Here is a 16,314-nt window from a genome sequence, read left to right on the forward strand (position 1 = left end):
GCCTTCCTCCTGGTAGATGAGCACTGGCCTGAGGCTCAGACTCAGCCAATCAGAGCCTGTGTTGGTCCCCTGAGGGGCAGAGAGAGGATGGCAGCCAGGGCATCCCAAGTCCCTCTCCCACTGCCAGGCAAAGCAGTGGGGAGCAGAACTAGAAGGGACATCCGGTAATCACAGGTTAGTAAGTTACAAATGCATTTGATTTCGGGAGCTGCCAGATGAATTTTTGTTTGTGTGAACCATGTGCCTGGAACAACTGAATCAATCTCAGAATGTTTTGCAAGCCAGGGTCACCAGGGTCGCAAACAATGACCAGGAACCAGAGTGGATAACCTCAGTCTCTGCGTGTGAGGACAGATGGCCCTGATACCTCACCCCAGTTCTTAACTGTGTCTTGTTTCAGGAACCAGTTCATTTCTTCATCCAACAAATATTAATTAAGCACATATTGTGTGCCAGAGACTGTTCCAGACTTTGGGGATGCAGCAGTGAATAAAACAGATAAAGTCGATGACCTCATGGGGCTTACATCCCAGTTGGTAATAACAAGTAACATTAATTGTTGTGCTTTCTGTACCCAGGCACTGTTCTGTTTCTCTGTTTTATCGCCTTTTTTAAAAAAAAAATTATTTATTTTATTTTTGGCTGCATTGGATCTTTGTTGTTGTGTATGGGCTTTCTCCAGTTGCGGAAAGCGTGGGCTATTCTTCATTGCGGTGTGCGGGCTTCTCATTGCGGTGGCTTCTCTTGTCGTGGAGCACGGGCTCTAGGCACTCAGGCTCAGTAGTTGTGGCGCACGGGCTTAGTTGCTCTGCAGCATGTGGGATCTTCCCAGACCAGGGCTTGAACCCGGGTCCCCTGCATCAGCAGGCGGATTCTTAACCACTGCGCCACCAGGGAAGCCCTGCTTTATCGCTTTTAATACTTAATGCTATCTCATAAATAGTCCAAATTAAAATTTCACCAATTGTTCCTAAACCATCCTTCAGAGCATTTTCCCCTCGATCCAGAATCCAATTTAAGATCATATATTTCTTTAATCTGGAACAGTTTTTCAGCCTTTCCTTGACAGACACATTCTTAACATACCAAGCACATATACCAGATACACACAGGAATGATCTCCCATTCTTTCAATCTTGCTGTAGGAGACTCTTGTTACTGCCAGCTAGTGAACGGTAGGTGGCGTTAGACACAGCGCATAACCCTGTATAACCAACCATCTCACAGAAATCAGAGGTATGCATTATTACTATCTGCATTTTACATGTAGGGAAACTGAAGCACACAACAGTTAAAGTAAGGTGTCCAAAGTTGCACAGCTAGTAGAAGGCTATGTGCTGTGTATTTTTATTATAGTAATAATAATTAACCTCTTATGTGTACAAAGATGTTTACAGGTTACAGGTGGGACATCAGGCGTTCCTATGGAGAAGGCAAGACAGAAAGCATCATCATCACCATCTTCAACCTCATCTTATACACGACTGCCTTGACACGCAGAGAGGTTACTTCAGGCTGGCCTGTAAGTGAGGAGCAGGGTCCAGGACAGGAATTCTGAGGCATCCCCTGCAATGTCCTATCAGGAAAGGCCAGCATGGTTCAAGATCCAGAGATACATCCCACTTCACAAGTGTTGGCCCCTCCAAATGGTCTTTGCTGGGTTGGAGAGAGAAAAATCCTGGCAGACAGCAGTCCAGTAGCACGTCGGGGAGACCCCTCCCCAATTCACACCCCGACCATCGAGCTGGTCCATTCTGGTGGTGCCCTAGGTGGAGGCCCCTCTGAGGGGCTGGCTGAACTCAGAGTTGTGTCCTGCAGAACTCAGTCTACTCCAGGCCAGGCAGCGGGGCAGCCCAGCTGAGGAGCACAGGGCACGTGTGAGAAGACAGTGCACTTGCAGGAGGTAGGGGGGAACTCTGGCTTTGGAGACATCATGCTCTGGGATTCTGATTTGGCAGCCTCTTAGGTTAACAATGATCATCCTGAAGGGCTCTTTGTAGATTAATGAGAAAATTCCAGTTAAGTGCTCAGCTCAGAGTAGGTGCCCAAAAATGTGAATGTCCCTCTGTTCCCTTCTCCATATCCCTCCTGAGCTCATCATTTCATTTTTTTTATAGTAATCTCTAGATGAAACACATATGGATTATTCTTTGTTTGGTGGATTATTTCCAGCAAATGTTCCATTTCAGGTTGACTCCCCTGCCACTCAGGATGTATCAGGACAAGTCAGGATGAACTCAAGTAAACACTAACCACTTTTAATATTTAATAAAACCATCTATTATCAGAAAGGTAATTTGCTATTGCTTTGAGAAAGTAAATTCCAACGCACTTCAGACCTAGGGTTTAACGGCATTTTGCTTTTGCCATTTAAGATTATTTATATATGTTTCCTCCATTAGCAGAGCTACGTGAGGGCCAATTATAATGCCTTTTATAAAATTCAAAACATGTTTTTCATGTATTATAATTATTTTCTCCTATATCATCTCACCTGCAAGTATATCTGTCAAAATACTTAGAAATTGGTTCACGCTCTTAAATGAACTTGCTGTGGCTTGATCTTGGTATCTATTACGTGGACAGGATAGCTGCCATCATGCATGTGGCTTGAGCAGAGTCATCTAAATCTGACTCAACATAGCCCAGTATTCAGCTGATTATTTGTTTCAAATATATAAATCCTTTTGCATACAGCTAATGGCAAAGAGTAGAGGCTTGCCTTAGCAAGGAACACACAAAGCCACCGGGCTGACTTTGGTGTCAGGAATTCCTTTCAAGAAACAGATGGGGCACTTACCTGGTGGCACAGAGGTTAAGAATCCACCTGCCAATGCAGGAGACACGGGTTTGAGCCCTGGTCCGGGAAGATCCCACATGCCGTGGAGCAACTAAGCCCGTGCGCTACAACTACTGAGCCTGTACTCCAGAGCCCATGAGCCACAACTACTGAGCCCGCTCGCCTAGAGCCTATGCTCTGCAACAAGAGAAGCCACCGCAATGAGAAGCCTGCACACCGCAACAAAGAGTAGCCCCCACTCGCCGCAACTAGAGAAAGCCTGTGTGCAGCAACGAAGACCCAACACAGCCAAAAATAAATAAATAAATAATTTTTTTAAAAAAGAAAAAGAAACAGAGGGGAGTACAACTGAAACTAACACAACATTGTAAATCAACTATACTCCAATAAAATTTTTAAAAAAAAAAGGCTACACACAGCATGATTCTATCTGACCTCATCATTTCAACCCAGCAAGTATCAAGGCCATCACTGTGCCAGCATGAAAAATATAATAGTTGAAATAAGGAGCACATTATATACATATATATATATCTACACACATATAAATATAATAGCTGAAATGAGAGCATAATAGATGGAATATAGCTAAAACATGAATTAGAAAATCGCAAGAGCAAATTAAAGAACTCTTTAAAAAACAGAAAATATAAAATAAAGCTATAAGATATGGATAAGAAAAATATTAACACTCAGTTAACTAGAGTTCAGGGAGAAAAAGACACACACACAAATTGAGAGGAAGAACCATTTGAATAAATCGTGGAGATCAATCTCCCAGGATTGAAGGGAGGCCAGAGTGGCTGGACCAGCACAAGTAAAGAGAAAAGGGAGACAATCTTTGCGGGGTATTACAGGCCCTGTTGAAGAGTTGTCGAGTTGGTTGGTTGGTTTTGTTGTGTGTGGGGGAGGGGGACTTGCATTTTTTTATTACGTTTTAATTGACGTATAATACAATCCACCCTTTGTTTTGGGGGCCAAACCTGGCCAGGACATTATAAGAAAGAAAAATTACAAGACAAGATCTCTCATGAACACAGATACGAAAATCCCAAGAGAATCCAATTATTTATTAAAATGATCATAACCATGAGGTCATTTTTTCCAGGGAAAATACAGGTTGATTTAAAATAAGAAAATCAATCAATATAGTTTACCAAATTAACAGAATAATGGAGGAAAACTACATGATCACTTCAATAGATAAGGAAAAGGCATTCGATAAAATTTAAGTTGGTATTTGATAAAGATACTCCAAAAACTAAGGGGAAAAAAATCCCTAGAGCTAACATTACAATTCATAGTGAAATATATAGACTCTTTTCAGAAAATAGTAACAAAGTTTTTGAAAGTTGAGAAGGTTAATTTGCAATAGTAGGAATTCCTTGAATATCATGAAATAAGTCTTGTATCTGTAGCCAAATTTCTAAGAGTCTCCCTTCACATAGTCTCAGATTCCAGTGTGAATCATTTTTGTCTCCTGAAAGAAGACGGGTGATGGAGGCAGAAGGCTGCTCTAAGGCACCTGCCTCACAAAATGTAGTCTATACTGGAGGAATGGGAGGAGTGCTGATAGGAGGATGACCTTTCCCAGGCCTCCCTAGAGATTTGTCTCCCTATGTAGAGGAAGATGTGGATGCAACTTTTCTGAAATATTTCTGAGAGGTGTTTCTTGAATTTCTCACCCATGAACGCATAGATAATAGGGTTCACACAGCAGTGGGTGAAGGAAATGGTTTCTGTGACATGGGTGGCATAGATCAACCGCTGGCTCATGACGCATCCATCCAAGATGTGCATGTTGTGCAGGGAAGTAAGGAAAAGTACTACATTGAACGGGACCCAGAAGAGTAAAGAGAAAACCACCACAACGAGCACGAGCTTGATGGCCTTGGTCTTGTTGCGGCTCTGGCAACTCTTCAGCTGGTGCAGGATGCTAATGTAGCAGAACATAAGGATGGTGAATGGGATCAACAGGCCTAAGATATTCATTTCAAAGTGGATGAAGATCTTCCACTTCAGCGTCTCTTGATTGTAATACAAATAACACTGTAGAACACCATCATCAGAGGCCTCTTGGTAAAATACTAGTAACGGGCTGGTGGCCACGAAGGCAATCAGCCACATTGCCAGACTCAGGGCTATGCCCATTCTGGTCGTCCTCACTTTCATGGCGTATACAGCACGGACAACTGCCAGGTACCTGTCCACACTCATGAGGGTGACAAAGAACATGCTGCTAAAGAAGCCAATGTAATAAAAGCCAGAGACCACCTTGCACATTACAGTCCCAAACACCCACTGGTCCAGCTGATAGTGGGTCTGAAAGGGGAAGGAGAAGACAAAAAGCAAGTCAGACAGGGCCAGGTTCAAGAGGTATATGTCTGTGATGCTCCTCAGCTTCTTGCAGGTGACAAGGACCAGGATGACCAGGCTGTTTCCCAGAAGACCGAATACAAACAGGAGGCAGTAAAAGATGGCAAGAAGCAACTTGCTATCTCTTTGGATAAGTTCCCCATCGCAGGGGCTTGAGATGATATCAGGATAGTAGTAGTCAGTTATTGTCACATTGGGCTCAAGTGTATAATCCATCAAGGCAGGAAGACTTGGCTACAGAGGCACCTAAGAGAGATTCATTTAACAATATTTTTATTTAAAAGTATGGATTGAATTGTGCCTCTCGCCCCTCCCAAGTTCATGTGTTGAAGCTCTAAAGCCCTGTTATGGTCTAATTGTGTCCTTCCAAAATTTGTATGTTGAAACCCTACCCCCATTTTGACGGTATTAGGAGGTGGAGCCTTTGCAAAGTGATTGGATTAGGTGAGGTCATAAGGGTGGAGCCCTCATGAATGGGATGAGTGCCCTTATAAGAATCACAGGAGAGCTTGCTTCCTCTCTCTGCTCTAGGGTTTGTGAGGATACAATGGGAATTTGGCAGTTTGCAGTCTGGAAGAGGGCTCTCACCAGAACCTGACTGTTCTGGTACCTTGATCTTGGACTTCCCAGACTCTAGAACTGTGAGAAATAAATTTGTTGTTTGTCAGCCACCCAGTCTATGGTATTCTGTTATAAGAGCCCAAACTGACCAAGACACTCCCAATGTCACTATATTTGGAGAAAGGCCATTAAGGAGGTAATTTAGGTTAAATGAGATCATCAGATGGGACCCTAATCCAATCGGACTGGTGTCCTTGTAAGATGAGGACAAAGTGTGAAGGCAGCCCAAGAGGCTCTCACCAGAAATCCAATTTGTTAGCACCTTGCTCTTGGACTTCTAGCCTCCAGTACTGTGAGAAAATAAATCCCTGTCATTTAAGCCACCCAGCCTGTGACATTTTGTGATGGCAGCTTAAACAGAGTAATACAGGGGCTACATGGGACCTCTCTGCCTTTTCTACCCAAATTTTCAAATTTTCTGTAAACTTAAAACTTCTCTAAAAAGTACAGCCTATTAGCACTTTTTAAAAGCTGAAAACTGCCTGGGCTGACTAATACAGAGGGGTTGTGTGGGATAAGAAAAGCCAAACTTTGCAAAGAAAACTTAAATACCTATATTTCTACCCCTCAGAATTAGCAATTGCTAGCATACTGCCATATTTGCTTTTGATTCTTTTCCTTTTCTTCCCTTCCTTCCTTCTACAATGGAGATAAAGTGAAAGGAAGACTCAACATTTAAAACATGATCATTCTCTTATATTCAGGAAAGACGCATATGCCCTTTTTGGCCAACTGCAGCAATGGCCAAGTTCAGCCGCTTTTCATGTGCTTCAATGGTGACTCGAATCAACCTCTTGAAATCCCTTTCCTGCAATTCTGCCTTGTTTTCAAGCCCCTTTCGATGACTTTCCTCAAGCCATTTTTCGACGATAGGTATCATTTACAACCCTGCAGGTCTGTGAATTGCAGTACCCCTGACCTCCATTTTTTTTTTTTTTTTTTTTTTGCGGTACGTGGGCCTCTCCCTGCTGCGGCTTCTCCCGTTGCGGAGCACAGGTTCCAGACGCGCAGGCTCAGCGGCCGTGGCTCACGGGCGCAGCCGCTCTGCGGCATGTGGGATCCTCCTGGACCGGGGCATGAACCCGTGTCCCCTGCATCGGCAGGTGGACTCTCAACCACCGCGCCACCAGGGAAGCCCCTGACCTCCATTTTTTAACTTGCTTTTGTAGGAACTGGCCCCAAAACAGCAGGATTGCTGCAAGCCCTAATCTGATTCCAGGGGCAAGCTGAGCCTTTGGTCAGTTCGTCTTCCTGATTGGAAATTAGAGTGACATGTGCCTGTCCAAACACCTAGGGCTTGTTTCTCATTGGTTTCCCCCCTTCCCCTTCATCCTCCGGACAAATTCCAAGCTGTTCGAAACAGGATGTTGAAGGTGCGCATTCTCCAAGTGGGGAGATTGTTAGGAAAGAGGCCGGTGGGGAGAATGCGAGCACCAGGAAACGAGGAGATGAGGCAACTTTTCCACGCTCTTCCTGATCAGACGATGTACCATCCCCTGGGTGTCCCATGCATGTTTCAGCGGTAGGACAGTTCCCCTGCACCTGGAGTTTTGGGACCCATGGAATGGGGGGCAGGCAGTATTACTCTTAAGTGACTACATTTGCTGACCCATCCTCACCAATTCTCTCAGCCCCACCAGTGCCCAGCCTTAGGTCTCATCCAGCTGTGGTTTTAGTGTGGTCAATCCTGGTTGCATCACACCCCCTGAATGTATTTTGTAAGTATTTATCTGTCTCTCACTGTGTTTGATTTTTTTTTTTTAATTTTCTTTATAATGGGGTATAGCTGATTTTCAATGCTCTGTTTCTTGCTGCTGTACATCCACTTACAGAGAGACATTAATAAATTCATTTCAGAAAACAAACAAACAAACAAAAACATGATCATTCTCCTCAAACTGATATTTATATTCAAGGCAATTTCAACCTAAACTTATTATTTTTCCGAGGCATTTGATTATTGATCATTCAGACATCCCTATCCACTATGCCACATTTCTATAACTTGAAATGCCAAGCAAGTTAGCCATTTAAAAAATATTAATTTCACTATGTACGCAAAATAGATTTTAAAACAGTTTCTGAAGTACGGAGGTGGGTCTTTTTTTTATGTGGCCAGCAACTTTCAAAACAACAGTCTCCCCTCCTACATCTTCCTCCCTACTTGTCTTTTACAGTTATTTTTAAAAACAATTTCCATTTCATGGTCCTTCTCTTCTTCTCTCCTAAGATCCTGGACTATGAGGAGGTCTTCAACTCATTTGCTTCCCCAGATCCTTCCTACTGACGCCCACTCCACACTTCCCCCGTGCTCTTTTATCCTTAAAATCTGTGGAAAGTATTAGCAAGCTCTACCACTTATCACAGTGGACCAGGAATTTTAGATGCATCACCTCATTTATTCCTCTTGAATCCCTATGAAGCAGGCACTAATATCTCCTTTCTATTCCTGCAGTTACGATTATACCGAATCTCAGCTTCTGTCCAGTGCCTGAAGTTACACAGGGGGTGAGAGATTAGAGCCAGGACTCAAAAACCACATCTGGCTACTCCAATCCTTGTTCTTTTCCATATTTCTCTATTTCGTGTGTTTAAAGAAAAAAAAAAAAAGAGTAAAAAGCTCTTACCTTTTAGAATCTAGACCACCTGACTTCCAAGTTCTAGATTAGTTTGTAGCAGAGTAAACTTGGACTTGTTTTTCAAACTGAGTTTCAGGTTCCCCTCTGTGGAAGGGGGCTAAGAACGCTTTTCAGGGGTTGGTGGGACGTGCCTGAGGTCACTGAAGTTAGCATCTAGTTAGGGATGAACGTTTGCCTGCCAGCTTTGTTCCTTGAGAACAATACCCACACGTCTTCCCGTTATCTCACAGATGCACTGTACACAGCAAATGGACAGATTCCTCCCCAGATGCCTGGTGACAGGAGGGATCTTTTCTTATCCACCTTCCCACTCTTGGAGGGGCTTTGACACCCTCCGAGCATCCTGCAGAGAAAAATGGCATGGCTTTCTTTCCTCCACCAGAGCCACGGACAGCTATTAAGACATATGCAGGGTTTGTAAACTCTGGGGATATGCAAAGAAAAAAAAAGTCACCTCTTGTGCCAGATTTCTGAAGTCACGGTGTTCCCTTTGCCTGCCCCCAGGGACATAAAACTGTCCCTGCTTCGTACATCCTTCTTCCCCAAGGATGCTTAGTAATACATACCTTAATTAGAGCCTTCTTTCCAGAGGTTTTCAGTGTTGCTAATTCCCTTTTCTCAGAGTCTGCGCTGTCATGTGTTCTGCTCAGACGAGAACAGCTCCTCTGCAGGTATCTTATCTGTGGTGAGTGGCAGAATAGGGGTGGGTCTACTATTGCACCCTGCAGTGATTTAAAAAGTTTAAAAAGATGATCTCATATAGAGAACAAACTAGTGGTTACCAATGGGGAGAGGCAAGTGGGGAGGGGCAATGTAGGGGTAGGGAATTAAGAGGTATGAACTATTAGGTATAAAATAAGCTACAAGGATATCACGTACACATGGCGAATACAGCCAATATTTTATAATAACTATAAATGGAGTCTAACTTTTAAAAATTGTGAATCACTATAGTGTACACCTGTGATATGTAATCATCAACTATACTTCTTTTTTTAAAAAAATGCTTAAAAATCATATATAGTGACAGCACACACAAAAAAACTAAAAATTAAAAAATAGATCTCACCAAAGAACACATACAGATGGCAAATTAGCATGTGATAAAACATTATTTCACTAGGGAATTGTAAATTAAAGCAACAGTGAGTTACTGCCACACACTTGTGATGTGGAAGAATGGCTAAAATCAAAACACCAAATGCTGGAGAGGGAGAAGATTAAGAGGGGCTCTCATTTATTGCTCATGGAAATGCAAACTGGTATAATCACTTTGGAAGACAGTTTGGTAATTTTTTATAAAGCTAGAATAGGCTTACCATATAATCCAGTAATCATGCTCCTGATTTTTACCGAAATGAGTTGAAAACATATCCACACAAAAACCTGAGCATGAATATTTATAGCATCTTTATTTATAATTGTCCAAAATTGGAATTGACCAAGATGCCCTTCAATAGATGAATGGATAAACAAACTGTGGTAGTGTATACAATGGCATGTTATTCAGTGATTTTAGAAAACCAGCTATCAAGCCACAAATAGAAGTCTTAAGTGTATATTGTTAAGTGAAAGAAGCCTGTATGAAAAGGCTACATGCCATATGACTCCAACGATAGGACATTTTGGAAAAGGCAAAACGATTGAGACAGTAAATGATCAGTGGTTGTCCGGGGTTCAGGGGCAGGGGGATGATTCTTCCAATCCAAGAGCACGAGATATCGTTCCATTTCTTTGAATCATCTTCAATTTCCTTCATCAATGTTTTATAGTTTTCAGAGTATACGTCTTTCACCTTCTTGGTTAAAGTTTATTCCTAGGTGTTTGGTTTTTTTGTGTGGTACGCGGGCCTCTCACTGCTGTGGCCTCTCCCGTTGCGGAGCACAGGCTCCAGACGTGCAGGCTCAGTGGCCATGGCTCACAGGCCCAGCCGCTCCGCGGCATGTGGGATCTTCCCGGACCGGGGCACGAACCCATGTCCCCTGCATCGGCAGGCGGACTCTCAACCACTGCGCCACCAGGAAAGCCTCTTTCCTAGGTGTTTTTTTAATGCAATTTTAAATAGTAATTTTTTAAACTTTCTCTTTCTGATATTTCATTTTTCGTGTGTAGAAGCGCAACAGATTCTTCCTTACGGTGGCAAGAAGAGGTGTTTCAGGAACAGAATTGTGAAGTGATGAACACATGGTTTATTTCTGCTGGTTGAGACCAGGCCAGTGGGATAAGTTCGGTCATCTGCATGGAAGAGAGTCTCTTGCCTCAATATCGAGAGGCAAGAACCTAACTGGGCCTGACAAAACCAGACCAACTTGGTTAACTTACACAAAGGTCTACAGCCACAAACACCTTTACTGTGGCGTTCAGGCTGTCCCAGGAAGGCAACAGAGAAAGGGGGCCCATCCCTCTGGCTTTTGTGGTCCAACAGATAACAAGTGACAAACTCTCCCCACCTGCCAATCATAGGTGCTCATCACCCTCCAATGAGGAGCAGGAAGTGAGGAGAGAGGTGGAACCAGAGCTGTCCTTTCCAATACTGCTCCCCCTCCTGGAGGGATGTGGAAGTTCCTCGTGGAAACACAGGGCGCGAGGTAAGAATTCTCACATGCAGATGACGCCCATCACTGTTACACTTCAACTTCTTTCTTTAGATGCAATTTAGAATGCTTATGTACTCCTGTATGCCTTGTTTCATGACCTCTACATCCAATCTCTTTTGTCTGCAATCTCATCTCATAGAAATATCTGCTGGTGCCTGAGTTCATATCTAAGTAACTCCCCTCACCCACATCATTTACATGCTGATGCAGTTTGGGGAAAACCTCAGATCTTTTATAAGAGTTTTGTATGTGATAAGCAAAGATCAATGGTTCACAGAAAGCGAGACTCAGGGCCCACAGATATTGGTGATTCACTTCACGAGGGCGGGGACTATGATACGTGTTTCACCTGAAGTTGTGGAAGGAGCCGTGGACCTTTCCCCAGCTCAGCCAAGCAGGCCTAAGGGACTTGGTGGAATTCTCCCAAAGCCGAATTCCAGGATGGGCTAGAATGACAGCATGGGACTTGGCGCAGATGTCCTTGCTTTATGCAGGGTAACTGAGTAGGGGCTGAGGGAAGTCAGGGGGAGTGGGCTGGCCTCCATCCTGCATGTTTCCTCAACTCCACAAAACTGGGCCACTTGGTAGAGGCCAAGTTTGACTGAGCGACTTGACTTGGGAAGAGGTGATTCTGGGGCTCATTTATACACCAAGGAGTCTTTACTATGAGATTGCATTTAGGGTCCACTTGGATAATTCAGGATAATCTCCCTATCTTAAGATCCTTGACCTAATGACATCTGCAAAGACCCTTTCTCCAAATAAGGTTACTTTTACAAATTCCAGAGATTAGGACTTGACATCTGTGGGTGGCCTTTATTCAAATTACTATACCCTGGCTTTAAAGACACAGACTGTGACAGAGTTAAAGAGAAACCTTCGTTCCTCACCTTTGGGCACACAGCAGGGATCCTAGCATCCTAGAAGAAGGTACCAAACTACACAGACAAGGTCATGTAAGGCCCCCAGAATCAATGGTCTTTCCAAGTCCACCTTCTGTTGCACGGAAACATTCACCAGGTTCTGGAAGGAATACCCTCAGGGATGGACATGTTTTTTAAAAAAAACGTTTGACAGAGGTAAGAGAAAGAATTTAAATTCTCTAGGACACAGAAATGCTAGATTGGATCTACCAGAGAAGTCCCATGTAAGTCCAACTCTGTCATGTCCCTCCAAGAGTCCAGAAGACTTCCCTTCACCTCAGAATGAAAAAGATTGATGAAGGAAACCCCGAAATTCTTATAAAGTGCTGTGCTGGGGACTGACTATAGTTGAAATGGGCTCACAGCACCATAGTCAGTGGGGACAGTAAGAGCCTGGGGTGTTGAGGCAGGACAGCTAACTACTGCCGTTGTTAGGACAGAGTGTGGGGTGGGCAAGCTAATCACAGATTGGGACAACACGTTGGGCCAATGTCTCTGGCTAAGTGGGTTAATCATGGGATTCATGGGAACAAACTAACAGGCAGTTACAGATATTTTGCTTGATTTGTGCATCCAAGGAAATTGATCTGGCAAAGAGATCTAGCCTGAGCTTTATGTTAGAGATGCAATCATGCAGTCCCCAGATGTGCGTCAGCACAGAGTCAGAACTCCTTTAAAGACAGGAAAGATGGGAGGACATCTTCCGAAATGTGAGTTATCTTCCTAGATATCTGACAACCTTGGACAGCTGGTTCCCCTTGAGCCTCCTTTGCTATCAGAAGCAGCTCCACCTCCTCTGGCAGACTAGGCCAGCCTTCTCTCACTTTAAGATCTTACAATAACCTCCTCAGAGGCAGTTACCTTGCAATAGGATATCAATTCTCCACTTGACAAATAATAGATCACAGCATCTTCTATCTCCTTTCCTCCAAAATGAAAAGAAAGAAAAGACTGTGTTTAAGTCAACTCTCAGTGTAAATGCATAAATTAGTACTATCACATATACTTGCCATAGAGCATTGGGCAGAAAGTGACCTCAGGTCATCAAATCTAACTCTTTCTTTATAAATGGGAATATTAAGCCCAGAAAGGAAGTAACTCCCCACAAAAACACTCAGTAAGTTGGTGGTTGAGCCAGAGACAGAACTCAGGTCTTCTGAAGCATAGCCTAGGGTTCTTTTCACATGACACTGTATTTTAAAAATTCTCATGTGATAGTATTACAGAGTTGTGGATAAAAGTAGGGGGAATCTTTTTGGGTTTTCTACTTTTTCCAACTATAAGTCCACCCATGATTTTCAGGGTACAAAAGCATTTGCTTAACAAAAAGTGGTAGACAGAAACCTGAGTTTAATAAAAGCATATGTGTTATTGATAATAAAGCCAGTTTATCAGAAACTTTTTTGCCATCTATATAATTTAATTTTCCACATAGATTACCCCCCCCAAAAGCTACAATAAATAGATTTTTTTTCTTACTGATAAATATTTATTTCCTGTATAAGAGTGGTCAGGAACATTGCCTGCATACAATCAAAGGTACAACTGCAATATTGCTTTGAAGTGTTGAACATGGAGACACATGTGTGGTTAATAGTATAGTATATGTACTTTTAGTTGCATTTTCAGGAAACTTATGCTATATTGTATGCATGACCTGATTAGACTTCTTAGCCTGTAACAGGGTTCTTTATTCCAGAATTTACCTTCTACTAACATTTTTGTTTTTTTCAACACTACAAACACTTACTGAGGACCTAGCATATTCCCAGCACTGCTCTAGTCATTAGAAGAGATAAAAAGGTGAAATTATATGATTCCCCCCTTTAGGGGTTTAGCAAACAATGGTACTTTCATCACAGGAGTCCCAGGAGGTAACGGCTCTCTGAAGAATGATGAATAATGAAAGGAAAAAGTCATTGTGAAAACTATGTAGAAATCCAGGAAAATCTTTATGATTAGAAAAGCAGATTAAGGTGGCATATATGCTACGTTTGTCCGTGCCAAGACACGGATGGATGTGATCATATTCTAGAATGAAACAGGCAGAAATTAAAGTCAAATATTAGACTGTTCTTTATTTTGAAAGTTTTCTTTAATAATGATATGTTGTCGGGACTTCCCTGGTGGTCCATTGGTTAAGAATCCGTCTTGCAACGCAGGGGATGCCGGTTCGATCCCTGGTCAGGGAACTAAGATCCCACATGCCACGGGGCAAATAAGCCTGTGCACCACAACTAAAGAGCCTGCGTGCCACAACTAAAGAGCCTGCGTGCCACAACTAAAGAGCCCATGAGCTCTGGAGGCTGCGTGCCACTACTACAGAGCCCATGGTGCACCACAACTAAAGAGCCTGCGTGCCACAACTAAAGAGCCTGCGTGCCACAACTAAAGAGCCCATGAGCTCTGGAGGCTGCGTGCCACTACTACAGAGCCCATGCACTCTGGAGCCCGTGCACTCTGGCCGCAACTAATAAGCCGCACGTTCTGGAGCCCGCACGCCACCACTAGAGAGAAGCCTGCGCACTGCAATGAAAGGTCCCATGTGCTGCAACTAAGACCCGATGCAGCCAATAAATAAATAAATAAATATTTTAAAAATAATATGTTGTCTTTTCAATAATAAGTTTTTAGGAAATAGAAAGTGGCTATCAGTGACAAATTTAAAGCAGGTACGTTTCCATTTTGTAACTGATTAAGTTGTAGATTAATTTACTAATCCACACTTGGAATTCTCCCAATGACAAAAAGCATCTACATGACAAGAAGTCGTATACAAGGCAAGTCTGAGTTTATCATCATTAAGCATATGTTGGGGAGAAAAACAGTTTCTTCTACTCTCTTAGGCTCAGTAATTGAAGGTCTATAAATTAAACTAACAAAAGACAGATTAAGAGGAGGAAAGGCATAATTTTTATTAATGTTTAGGTGCATGGGTGTTCACAGGAAAGGAGTGAAACTCAAAGAAGCAGTTAGACTTGGGGGCTTATGTACCATTTTAACAAAGGAAAGGAGGTTTGGGCTTCAAAGGATGATAAATTGTGGTAAAGTGACAAGGAAATATGTGAGAGAACTAATAGAAGATAAGAGCTATTTTAATAAGGTCTGTTTATGCAAACTAAACTTGGTGTCAACTTCTTATCTTTGATAATAAGAGGCACTTTTCTTTTTCTGGTACAGAGTGGGCACCTTTCTCAAAGGGAAATGTATGCCCTGATTTTGGTATACGAGGGAAGGGCAGAGAACTCTTCCTGTATTGATTGATTCTCAGTTGCCTTTAACTGAAAATAATCCTTATACCAAAGTAGCATATTTTGGGGTGGCATATTCTGACTTCACTTAATAATATCTCCATTTTGTGAGTACCCCTCATGAGTCAGCCATAGCTTATATATTTCGCCCTTGGTGGGGTTATGGGAGTGCCCTGGGCTCCTCTTTTAAGCTTCAGGTTGAGAGACTGCTCCAAGACTGAGCACTAGCCCTCAGGCAGTGGACATTTCCATCGCTGGTGAAACCTGTGCTCTGGCTGTGCTGTCTTAGGGTAGGCACCTTTGCATCTCTGTACCTATGGGTATTGTCTGTTTTACTGATTCCAAATTCTGTGGGAGGAACCTAGGGACCAGGATGTTTGGCAAAGACAGGATGCTTTGCAGCTCATGGGCGTATGGAGAACTCTTAAAGGGAAGCTAGGAGGACTTCCTCCCCTGCCCCAGGAAAAGTACTCCCAAGTTAAGGGTGAAGGTAGAGTGTTAAGATGCTTCTCTTTTTCTCTCCTGATACCATTCATTCCTGTTCCCTGCATATAAGAGGAGTTTATGAAATAATGCATTATTCCTCTTTTGTTTTTTTCCTGTATTAAAGCTTGGTTCAGAATATCCATTTTGGAACCAGGCTGGGGACACCTCTATTCTAGTTTCCTTGATGACCAAAGACACAGTAACATCAATATGATCTCCACCAACCTCTGTTTTCTTTTTAGCTACTCCCAGACCCCAAAAGGCCAAACCAGCTCCTAAAAGAGATGCTGAACCAGTCACACCAGCATTTCACTTACACTAAATCCAATTCTCAGATCAACCCTGCAGATATTTTAGCCAACTTTTCCAAGATCTGCACGGCTCCTAAGAGGCAGAACTGGTACCAATCCAGGTTATACTGTCCACTTGGACACCAGTGCCCCTTCTCTCACATCCATCAATCCTCATCAGAAATAGAGTAAGCTACCCAAAGCCATCAGGGCAGTCAGAATCAACTTCCTTCTCCTCTGGGCTGCCAGAAACCCTTGCTTCTCACTGTAGATCTTGTCCACATCCAGCCTCGTGTTCTTTGGACTGTCTTCCTCACCAGACTCAACTCAC

General features: G+C 43.0%; 1 protein-coding gene across 1 annotated transcript; it reads right to left on the reverse strand.

The window, feature by feature from the left end:
* Positions 1-4,165: 4,165 nt before the first annotated feature.
* On the reverse strand, positions 4,166-9,091 carry CCR8 (C-C motif chemokine receptor 8). Its single transcript, XM_029241745.1, has 2 exons — positions 9,003-9,091; positions 4,166-5,422 (listed from the first exon to the last, which is right to left on the reverse strand). Exon 2 carries the CDS (start codon positions 5,390-5,392, stop codon positions 4,331-4,333), a length of 1,062 nt encoding a protein of 353 aa, XP_029097578.1. The 5' UTR covers positions 5,393-5,422; positions 9,003-9,091; the 3' UTR covers positions 4,166-4,330.
* Between the last annotated feature and the right edge of the window lie 7,223 nt (positions 9,092-16,314).

The sequence above is a fragment of the Monodon monoceros genome, unplaced genomic scaffold, assembly GCF_005190385.1.
Source record: "Monodon monoceros isolate NGI ecotype Baffin Bay Population unplaced genomic scaffold, NGI_Narwhal_1 Super_Scaffold_3, whole genome shotgun sequence".
Taxonomy (NCBI): Eukaryota; Metazoa; Chordata; class Mammalia; order Artiodactyla; family Monodontidae; genus Monodon; species Monodon monoceros.

Excerpts from the sequence above, each read along its gene's own strand:
- CCR8 (XM_029241745.1), bottom strand. The coding sequence starts at position 5,392 with ATGGATTATACACTTGAGCCCAATGTGACAATAACTGACTACTACTAT.